The sequence below is a fragment of the Cryptococcus neoformans genome (assembly GCF_000091045.1).
Source record: "Cryptococcus neoformans var. neoformans JEC21 chromosome 10 sequence".
Classification (NCBI taxonomy): Eukaryota; Fungi; Basidiomycota; class Tremellomycetes; order Tremellales; family Cryptococcaceae; genus Cryptococcus; species Cryptococcus deneoformans.
The window spans coordinates 781,781-791,780 of NC_006679.1; the positions used below are offsets into that span (position 1 = coordinate 781,781).

General features: G+C 46.6%; 5 protein-coding genes across 5 annotated transcripts in view; 2 read left to right on the plus strand and 3 right to left on the minus strand.

The window, feature by feature from the left end:
• Window positions 1-1,368, minus strand: part of CNJ02710 (membrane protein, putative) — a 2,729-nt gene extending 1,361 nt beyond the window's left edge. Inside the window, exons 1-7 of the mRNA XM_567560.2 lie at window positions 1,036-1,368; window positions 869-978; window positions 627-809; window positions 551-572; window positions 409-499; window positions 320-371; window positions 1-267 (exon numbers count right to left, since the gene is read on the minus strand). The exon at window positions 1-267 is cut by the window's left edge and continues 442 nt beyond it. Coding sequence (XP_567560.1) covers window positions 1-267; window positions 320-371; window positions 409-499; window positions 551-572; window positions 627-809; window positions 869-978; window positions 1,036-1,069 — 759 coding nt within the window. The 5' untranslated portion in view covers window positions 1,070-1,368. The remainder of the gene's footprint in view (window positions 268-319; window positions 372-408; window positions 500-550; window positions 573-626; window positions 810-868; window positions 979-1,035) is intronic.
• A 456-nt stretch (window positions 1,369-1,824) lies between these two features.
• Window positions 1,825-3,864, minus strand: CNJ02720 (expressed protein). Its single transcript, XM_567561.2, has 4 exons — window positions 3,411-3,864; window positions 2,878-3,372; window positions 2,694-2,826; window positions 1,825-2,646 (listed from the first exon to the last, which is right to left on the minus strand). Exons 1-4 carry the CDS (start codon window positions 3,758-3,760, stop codon window positions 1,963-1,965), a joined length of 1,662 nt encoding a protein of 553 aa, XP_567561.1. The 5' UTR covers window positions 3,761-3,864; the 3' UTR covers window positions 1,825-1,962.
• A 212-nt stretch (window positions 3,865-4,076) lies between these two features.
• CNJ02730 (mRNA binding protein, putative) lies at window positions 4,077-5,649 on the minus strand. The gene is made up of 10 exons (XM_567562.1): window positions 5,601-5,649; window positions 5,522-5,547; window positions 5,389-5,463; window positions 5,282-5,334; window positions 5,187-5,240; window positions 5,061-5,130; window positions 4,763-4,839; window positions 4,624-4,717; window positions 4,270-4,583; window positions 4,077-4,207 (listed from the first exon to the last, which is right to left on the minus strand). The coding sequence occupies exons 1-10, from the start codon at window positions 5,635-5,637 to the stop codon at window positions 4,183-4,185; spliced, it is 825 nt and encodes a 274-aa protein (XP_567562.1). The 5' UTR covers window positions 5,638-5,649; the 3' UTR covers window positions 4,077-4,182.
• A 269-nt stretch (window positions 5,650-5,918) lies between these two features.
• Window positions 5,919-7,841, plus strand: CNJ02740 (vacuole protein, putative). The gene is made up of 9 exons (XM_567563.2): window positions 5,919-6,207; window positions 6,256-6,362; window positions 6,430-6,488; window positions 6,550-6,582; window positions 6,647-7,019; window positions 7,057-7,103; window positions 7,144-7,262; window positions 7,324-7,613; window positions 7,666-7,841. Exons 1-9 carry the CDS (start codon window positions 6,017-6,019, stop codon window positions 7,779-7,781), a joined length of 1,335 nt encoding a protein of 444 aa, XP_567563.2. The 5' UTR covers window positions 5,919-6,016; the 3' UTR covers window positions 7,782-7,841.
• Window positions 7,842-8,293: 452 nt separating this feature from the next.
• Window positions 8,294-10,000, plus strand: part of CNJ02745 (hypothetical protein) — a 2,728-nt gene continuing 1,021 nt past the window's right edge. The window contains exons 1-11 of the mRNA XM_024658779.1: window positions 8,294-8,390; window positions 8,450-8,506; window positions 8,560-8,679; window positions 8,732-8,903; window positions 8,954-9,012; window positions 9,067-9,236; window positions 9,292-9,522; window positions 9,576-9,608; window positions 9,658-9,771; window positions 9,828-9,884; window positions 9,941-10,000. The exon at window positions 9,941-10,000 is cut by the window's right edge and continues 193 nt beyond it. Coding sequence (XP_024514458.1) covers window positions 8,360-8,390; window positions 8,450-8,506; window positions 8,560-8,679; window positions 8,732-8,903; window positions 8,954-9,012; window positions 9,067-9,236; window positions 9,292-9,522; window positions 9,576-9,608; window positions 9,658-9,771; window positions 9,828-9,884; window positions 9,941-10,000 — 1,104 coding nt within the window. The 5' untranslated portion in view covers window positions 8,294-8,359. The remainder of the gene's footprint in view (window positions 8,391-8,449; window positions 8,507-8,559; window positions 8,680-8,731; window positions 8,904-8,953; window positions 9,013-9,066; window positions 9,237-9,291; window positions 9,523-9,575; window positions 9,609-9,657; window positions 9,772-9,827; window positions 9,885-9,940) is intronic.

Genomic DNA, 10,000 nt, shown 5'->3' on the forward strand with positions numbered 1-10,000 from the left:
ACGCGCTCGTTGGATCATCTCTGAAGGCTCCTCTCCCCGCTCATCATAATCGGTACTTGTTTTCGACGTGTAAATTTCAGTTTTTGGAGATGGGAGCCCGTTGGTAACTTCCTCAATTTTTTCGTCGTCAACGCCATCTTCCTTCTTGGCTGTTTTATCCTTCCTGAACACTCCTTTGATAGCCCGAAGCCGTTTTCCCCAACGTTCTTTTACTGGAGGTGGACGAGGTTTGATAAGGTTCTCTTGTCGAAAGTCCCAAGCGCACATCTAGTTTCCGCGTTAGCTTTGGGAGATTGCCTGCTGAAGAGATATAGCTCGCCTTGTGAAGTCCCATCGGGAACAGACATACGTTCATGGCGAGAATAAAAACGCTATATTGTCAGCTTCAGCTGATAGCATCAAACTTACGCAATATATGCAATACCTAGCTCGACATCGGTGTCGGGATCGAATGGCGCACTTTTCGCAAGCGTTTGTACGACTGCTGTAGGTAAATTACCTGTTCTGCTTGTCAGAGAAAAACTGAGGGCGCATAATCCGGATTGCTTACCCCAGTTGGAGATTGTTCCCATCTATCGCCAACCAGATATCAATATTTTTCTCAGGTATTGGAGTTCCAGACTTACAACAAGAATGCCATAGCGGAAATCTGGCGGGACGAAGAAAAACTCGCGAACGAACCAAGCACAGATGAAACCCAAGATCATATACAAAATCGCAATGAGAATTAAAGATCCAAAGGCCTTGATATTTTCAGACGTAAAGGCTGATATCATCGAGCCGAAGACAAGTGCAGGGAGACCGACGTTCTTTTATGCCAATTGAAAGGTTAGTCACACGACCTTATTGTTTTCGCATATCCACTCACTAGACTCAAGATGCTGACACCCTTTGCATTGGCAGGGGCAAATATACCCTTCTTGGTCAACACGAAGCCGATCGTTATACATATCATCATCTTGATTGTTGGCGCGAACGCTGTAATTCATTACGAATGCGCGTCAGCAAGATAAGATTACAAAAATGCTCTCTCACCCTTGTAAATAATTGCACCAGTAGCAGAGGTCATGATGATCTAGGCAACGGGACAGCTGTGGTTGTAGAATGTTCAAGAGGTCATGCGCCTAGGGCTAGCATTCAGCTTTAACTCTTTCCCAGGTCGGGGGTGGGCCGATGAATGATATATATATATATATATCTTTCCCCCTCCTTTTGCAGGCTTCTCTCTATTCCGATAATTGTTCTGGCGAATAAATGTTGCGTTCGACAATGTGATGGCGGTGTTAGAAAGGCAGAGCAAAGCAATGCAGACTTGGTCAGCTGTGTCGGTATCAAGGGCAATGTTGTACAGACGAAAAAATGCAGTTATGACATCTGTGGAAGCGTTGCTTTCGATCCACCTTATTTTTCAAGTGGATCGATACACAATGATAATAATTGGGAGTCGGCCATCTCCAATATCTGCATCTCCAATTGCTTTTGAGCGAAGGCCAGGCACAATGACTCGGAAGATCCGCCCAACGAACAACCACTGCCTGCCGCGCATATCCGACCAAGTTCCCGAGTACGCGACTTCGGTAATCGCCTCCTTCTATAAGATTCCAAAATAGCCCAGCGCAAACTTCATTCCCACATATATTCCACATTTCTTGGTGGGGATTTGAATTATAATTTGAAAACATTTGATTATAAATATTTACGCCTCTTAAATACATGCTGATGATCCACGCAGCTGCTGCTGCTGTGTTCGATCAAGCGTTACGTATATGAGGTATCATTATATAAAACGTTCAAGATATCCAACCGCATATGACATGTAACATTCCTGCCAATATTAATGCATATGGGAAGCAAAAGTCATATCCAAGACATCTGTTCGTAAAATCCATTAAGTGAGTGCTGATAAGAGACCATATGATATTGTTGTATAAGATGGAAGATTTCCTCGCACTCAAGGCTTCCTCAAAGCGTAATCTCTTCATCCCCCCCTCCGTCAAACTCCCAATCTTCCTCTTCGCCCAGATACTCCAGCGCCAAACATCCAGGTGAACAGCCCATCCATCTCACTGGAAGCCGATGACCGGCAACATTTGTCCACTGAATTCTCTCTTCAGCGGGGTGCACAAACAAATGACGACGAGGAGCTAAAGTTGAGCTACCATCAACTTCTAAATGACGAGATGATGGGCAAGCAAGGTAATAAGGATTGGTCGAAGCATCGTCAGACGGTGATGCCCGATGCGATCGAGGGAAGGGGTCGACCGTCTCAGGCGATTGAGAAGGATTATGCCTCTTTGAGTACAAATGGTGATTACTACAGCTGCGCAAGAGTTGCAACACCCGCTCTAAATCAGCCTCGTCGATGTTGGGAATGAGCTCGTGCATTGCACTCGCGTCAAGAAGAGGGTGAGGTATGCCTCTACGAGGAGGGTCCCAGTAGTATTTATCCAGTAATGGCGGGAGATCGTTCGGTTTTTGAGGGGAAATGAGGACAGATAGACAGAGATCTTTTAAGCTGCGGACAGGAGAGTCAAAATGGCGCACAAGGGGACCCCATGACTCGTCTGCTTCTTGCTTAAGGAAAGGATTAGGGTCCGCCGTGAAGAGACCCAACGAGAGATCTAGGATAGTCCAGGGGAGGTCGGTCTATACATATTATAAGCTCGATTGCAACAGGGAGATAGGAAACTTACAATGGAATTGTTCCCAATATTCAGCTCTTTTAGGTTGTGTAAAGCCCCGATGGCAGCTGGTATTGACTTCAGATTATTACCTCGCAGCGATAGAACAGTGATGTTGGAGACTTCGAATAAGGCCGAAGGTAAACTGTCCCAAGACGTCAGCCGAGCCCACATACGGTACGTAAGTAATCCTTACCATGTCAGTCTATTGTTGCCCAGAAAGACTTGCGCATTCATGATCGTGTTTAGCCGAGCAAATGAACTTTTTGTGCGACCCATAGAAACCCTTCTCGATACTACCATTTTTCCCGTCGCAGATCCCATCACTGGACTCGCCATCAAAGCACCATCCCTTGCTGCCGTGGTAGATACTTCAGATACATTCTCGTCATGCTCAGCAGCCTCAGGTGTGGCCGGTATGACACGAGCTCGCGTGAAAGTTGAAGCCCTAGGGCTTTGCAGATTGTTAAAAGCGAATGAGGAGGCAGGCGCGGAGATTGCTCGTGACATCGAAGAAGCGTTGGTGGGAGTACTAACGGGCCTGATAAGGTCTTCGTCTTGTCTTACAACAGATCGAAGAGGTGAAGGATACTGGTAAGATTGCCGAGGAGACGGTGAGAATGTGCTGGGCAAAGTTACCAGGTCGCGAAGATCTGCAATTTTGGTAGAGAGTGTCGTGAGACCAAGTCCACTGTCATGTTAGCTTCTGTCACTGTAGAAGATACTCACGTAATTTCCAAGTTCCCAGAGGCATCGTCTAGACATTTGTCTACCTTTTGTTGCATCCACTCATCTGTTCCCACAGTTGCAGATTTGTTCGCAAGAGAAAGATCGTTAAAATTATCCTGAATCGATGCTGTACTTGGATGGCGAGAGTGGGTGTAAGGAGGGGTTGGGAAGACCTTCGGTATGAATTCCTCACGGCGCCGTGGTCTGGGAAGTTTGGCTGTGGCGGCTGAGGGAGCATTGAGATCGATAGGACGGAGCGTAGCTGCGAATTGAAGGGGCTGCGAAGGAAGAGAGTCAACCATAGGCATGGGCTTGGACGAAGCCGAGAAGAGGTCCACAATCGGGGGCATATTGCTCGTTATCTGCCAGCCTGTGGGGGTAGCAGCTTGGAGACACCAGAGAAGAGTATAAACAGTTGTTACTGAACGCTGAATCGCTAAGTCGCCCGTCGCGTCCGTCAAAAGATAGCAGATGGCGCAGATCCAAGAACGCGTCGCCAAAAGTCAGGAGCCAGGTACATCAGGTTATTATGCGCCGGCCGATCTGTTCACCCTTTCAGCAGCAACCTTTCTTTCTACTGCGTACAACGCATATGTGGCTGTACAAGTACATGGGAGTCTGACGTAGGTTTGAACGAAAAGTATGTAACAAAAAAGTAGACTTCTCTTCGTTTTCACACAGTCATGCATTCTTTTTTTATCAAACATTTGCCAATTCAGTCCCAATAGAAACTATTAAGATCCTTCAAGAACTTTCTCAACGTCATCCACGTTTAAGGCCCAACGGGAGGGGGGACACTGACAGGACACGATGGAACCCATCAGCAAGGTATGTTTTTGTTTACTCTAAATGAACTTACTCGTCCCGCCTCCTGTCGTCATCCCTTGTGGGATAATCCCTGCGAGGCGAGCGATCTCGAGGAGGGTAACGGTCTTCCCGACGGTCGTAATCACGAGGAGCTCGACGATCCTCATAATAATCCCTGTCCCTAGGAGCACGACGGTCATCATAGTCTCGAGGGCCTCGGCGGTCGTCGTAACGACGAGGAGGACGGTCATGGTAATCTCTGGGAGGAGGTCGATCATAATAGTCCCGAGGAGCACGACGGTCATCGTAGTCACGAGGGGGAGGTCGACGGTCGAACTCCCGGTCAAATTCGGGATCAGCAGGGGCCTAGTGGGTTAGTACGGGATCATGACATAGTATGACATACAATTTCAAGCGTAACAGGGGCGCCGTTGATGTCAACGCCGGCGAGTCTCCTAATAGCTTCTTGAGCCTCCTCCATGTTGCGGTACTCAATTACACTAAAAAAATCAGCATTACGCCCATAAAAAGAACGAATTACTCACCCATGACCAGGGTTCCTCTTGTCGACGTCTGCGTAGATGATAGTGTTTCCACCCAAACGGCCATAGTCTTTGAGATCCTGAAACCACAATAGTCAGGATTTGCCAAGTCGAGTAATGATAGTCAATCGCCCCAAGAGAATGAGATAAAGCCAACTTGATCCCCAATGAGATATCAGGCTTTATGTGCAGCCATACATCCGGCGGACAGGCCAATCCTGGCTAAAGGCCTCAGATCCATTTGCAGCCAAAGGAGAACGAAGAAAGGGGCGACATCATGCTATTGTGAGAGTGACCGCACCTGCCAGCTTGTTTCACTTGAGAATCCTGAGACATTGATTCGCACGCCGCGACGAGAAGGTCGAGGACGACTGAGAGACGTAATAGTCAGTAGGTGATACAGACGCGCTTGCGATTATCAACGTACGGCTGCTCGTAAGGGTCTCGCCTGCGGCTCTCTCGTGTAGGCTCGACTACAATGCTTAAAATTTGTCAGCCCCATACGTCCCAAAGTACGCGTACCTTTCACCCAAAAGAGGTTTGCCGTTAAACTCATGGACAGCATCTTCAGCGTCCTATAGCATACGATCAGCAAGATTGGATGAGTACCACCTAACATCTAGACGTGCCCTAGGAGAATCAAATTCGACGAATCCGAAAGTACCCATCAATCGGACATCCTGGATGCGGAAGCCTTTGAAATGCTAAGACGGATGCAATGGTAAGTACTGCACCGCCCTGCTTAGTCTTGTTCAAACATACCTCCTCGACGTCGGCCTTTTGGAGCCCTAAAACATCCATCAGCATAAGGAACTAAATCAGGTTGATGAAAAGGGCCCACCTGGGGGAAGCCGGCCAAGATAGACTTTGGATGTCATGGCAGTATAAGGCTATAGACACTTGAAAGTCAAAGGTAACATAGCATGACCCAAAACTAAGACGACGAAGAAGAAGAGGGGAACGTGACCAAGCTCGCGGCTTACGCCGCCGGACTCCACGTGACTCCGGAGAAGAAGATGGAAGGAAAAGCAAAAGTGGTCATACCCTCATTTATTGGCCGAAACGCTGTTGTTACGTCATTCCGTCATCTAATAATTTCGGCGGGCACTGTCCGCCGTCAAGGAGTCTTCGTCAGATCAACAACAGTTCATTTATTATTTAATAAGTTAAGACCAATAACGAATAGATATTGCTTCTATTTATTTTGGCGTTAGGTAACTGCAACTTATAATCACCATCCCCGGACCATCACATCGTATGGTCCAGACTGCAACTGAGGGAGGACCTTTTCAATCCATTCCCATCTCAAATCATGCTGCGTCCTCGACCATGACAGAAAATAAGCCCTCTAAATCGCCAGTGTCCAAGACTCGACTTTCATCGTGTTCTCGCTCTCGCAATGGACCTGAAACTCCAGATCCTCTGATACAGAGGAAAGCCGCTTTGGTGTGAGTTTCCTTAACTGTCAACGAAGTCTTTTCCTGAACGGTACTTAGCGTCGTCTTTGCTTTGTCAATCTGGTCCTTCTATGTCATCGTTGGAAGGATGTGTACTCCTATGATCCGCAATCGATCAGACTCTGGCTTAGGTCGGAGCGTCGGCGGTACGTAGAAGATTCTCCTCTTCAAATGCCGTCTGCTGATGCTTTGCCCTTTTATTTTTTTTGTCAGCCGGCGCGCTGGTTGGATTTGTCATTTTATGGCTTCTTTTCTTGTGGAGTTATATTAAGGTGAGTTCTGAGTTTGTTGGAAATGGTGTATTGTACTCACACCTGTCTTTTTTTTCTCAAGATGATTGCCACCCCTCCTGGGTACGCTAGAGATGTGAGTATAACACTGCACGCAGTAATATGTATATTCTATTCTTTGACTTATCAATCTTTTGCAGAAAGTCAGCAAGTCTTCGCCCCCTGACCCCGCGAACTATCCCCAACCTTACCCCATTAACCCCAACGCCATCCATCCCCATCCCGATCAAGACCAAGGACCTGATCCTTCTACATGGGCACCTACTATGAACCTTGCAACCCAAACTGTTGGTGATTGGCAACCCAACGCATCTCCGGCACCTTTCATGGGTCAAGCGCCACCTCCCGAGGTCAAAGACAAACCAAAGAAAGGCGTAAAAGACTGGCGTGAGGTACAAAGACCTGTACCCCATGTTGAATACGTACCGAGATGGTGCCGTTTTTGCGAGATCGTGAAGCCAGACAGAACACATCACTGTCGCCATTGTGGCACTTGTGTGATGCAGTTTGATCGTGAGTTTCTAATGTTATGCCATGGGCTGACTGGTAGATCATTGCCTGTGGATCGGGCAATGTGTCGGATGGGCAAATCATAAAGTGAGCTGAATGCACCCGGCGGCGCTGATAGTCCATTTAGTTCTTCATCATATTCAATTTATGGACTGCTCTCTACTGTTTCTACATTATGATTTTACTTATAATCGCGGAAGCCAGATCAAATAGTATGGATGGGCAAATGATCGCGCTGATTATCGTGTAAGTTATCTCCCAAAAGCTGGCAGTGCAGGATAAGCTCTTAACATATTTCCTTCCGCAGAGCTGCTATATTTGGGCTGTTCGCTGTCACGATGCTATTCACCCACATTCAACTCATTTTAAGTGGTCGAACAACTGTGGAAAGCTTTGCAGCCCGCGATCAACGTGAGCGAGAGAACGCCATTCTTCAGACGGAGTACGGCTACTTTTGGCACAACTTGGAGAAACGCAAAGTGCGAAAAAAGTGGAAGGAAGAATGGGGTGGATCGCCAGTCGATGGAAGATGGAGATATGGTACAAGAATGGACAGATGGAAGCAAGAAATGGGCATCGCTCCTTTAGGGTGGATACGTGAGTTATTGTCAGGGATGAGTGGAAACCGTAAATGACTCTGTCGTCGTAGTCCCGATCGGTAGCCCACAAGGAAATGGTCTCTACTTCAAATCCAATCCAAAATTTGGACCGTATGGGGAGTGGCTGAAAAAAGAAGATTGGCCTGCAGAATTGCTTTCTGTATAGCTGAGTGGATATTGTCAGGGGTCCAACTGGTTTGTATTATTATCACATGTATTTTTATGACACAACTCCTTGTCGTTTTTCTTTCCGCGCTTAGTACTTACCTCTAACCGTATGATTTACCGTACCAGGTTCGGTAAAGGGGCGAGCTGGAAAGGGTGGAAAGAAATGTCTTTCAAAGGACCCCCGTTAGTCATTGTTAGCTTCCATTATTGGGGTTTAACAAAGGGATGAACATGGCCTGCTTACTTCTTTATATTAGTGAATGAGAACTCTCTCGCAGCTTTTATTCACTTTCATCTTACTTTCCTTTCATTTTGAAAGAGGAATGGAGATTGGGCATCCACCAACCATCTACTACATCCGTCAGGTTGTCATTGAGTGATGCCTTGACCTCGGTCCTAATTTTCTCATTTAATATACGCGAACGCGCCTGATCTTTCATCCTTCTTTCATCTTCGTCCTTACTCTTCCCGATATTTCGAAACTTTGTAACTGGACATCTGCCAATAATGCGAGCCCACACTCTCCTACTGTATTTCATTTCTTCAGTATGCGCAAAATTCGTATCAGGAACCATAATGCCCGATGAAAATCGCACCTTAATGGAAGGTGCGTCACCTCAAGTCTCGATATCTCTTTGTCATACTTAATTGGGATCTCGAAAGCAGATTCGGCAGATCTTGGGCTCTCACAGGACGAGTTCGTGCGTATGTTAGGGGACCACCGTTAGTATATACGCTCATCTTCATGGACAACAAGCTGATCCGGTCTTGCATAGCGTCTCTACGTCGATCTGTCACACGTTCAGAATGCCATAGTCACATAGCAGCCCGCTTACCCCTTTCATGTGGCAGCGAAGAACATGAAGGACAAGTGTCAGAATCAAACAGGAGAGCTAGTAAGGGAAGAGATTGGTGACTAATCTCTCAGCGCTAATCCTTATATCTTAGTCGCCATATCCTTCACACTTTGTTCAATGCAGTCAGCATTGCAACCGGTTCCCAATGAGTGCCTGCCTTGGTGGCAGTTGTCAGAGCCTCCAGTGAAGAAGCCTAGCAGGATAATGTCAGTCTGGTCGAACACCCCCCCAGGGGAAAGTGATCGCCAAGCTCTGTGTTTAGGGCAAGTTTTTCTTTGGTCAGAATAGTATTTGGGACTCATCTATGCTGTAGAGCCATACATCGCAGTCCACAAGACTGGAATAGCTATAACACATTCCTGAGTGATGCCAGTGAGATCGGATATACAGCTAAGCAAACGCAGAGCGAGAGCTCACCTGTCACAGCCCAGCTTTGTCACGTTTTACAAGGTCAACAGGAAATTGCTCAAGCTCGAGAGCTTTATGCAAACGCTACGATGGAAAAGATCGCTCTCTTGAAATATCTCAAAAAGAAAGATCAAGATCGTCTACAGCGTGAATTAAAACTCGAAGAATACATTGAACACCAATCTACTGTGAGTATGAGAGCTTATGGCCTATCCAATTATATCTTGAATTCGTCGAATGTAGGAGCTTCAAGCAACTTCGAGAGAACTAAAAACAGCATCCTGCAAAATGCAGCTTGCAATTGATCAATACGAATTGCTTTCAACAGCATTGGATCAATCCATACAGAGTTTGGCTACAGGAAGGGAGAGGCTATGGGAAAATGTGCAAGAAAACATTCAATACGAAACTACGCTAGCTGGTCAGCTTTTCACAAAAGAGCTACACCAGCTTCAAGACATGTTGTCTAAGAAAGTATGTCTTACAACGCAAACAGGCAATTGCATCAGCACTTACTCCCCGTCTAGCTGACTGCCCAACTCGGGATGATAACTGATCAAGTAAGAGACAGGGCTAAACGGGATATTCGACAAAAACTGATGAAGATAGTATGGAGTTGCATTGAATGCGCAAGCAGAAGCCGCCGATTCACTCGTGAAATCGCTTCAATACCAGATGCAAAATTATCTGAGCGATTTGACGACTCAGCAAACCGCTCAAATGGTATGTAAAAGGTCATGCTAGAGAGCAATAATGATAGCTGAACATTTTCCATGAAGTCGACGCTTCAGCATTCTTGGGAAATATTGACGTACCAGACTAGTCGTTTAGTCGGGGTAGGCTGTTATTGAATCCTCTTGTGTAGACAATGATGCTGATTTTGTGGAAACAGGACCTGCAAAATCTGGAGACGGGCGCCAAGGCTCTGCAAGGAGTATTAGAGCAATCACAT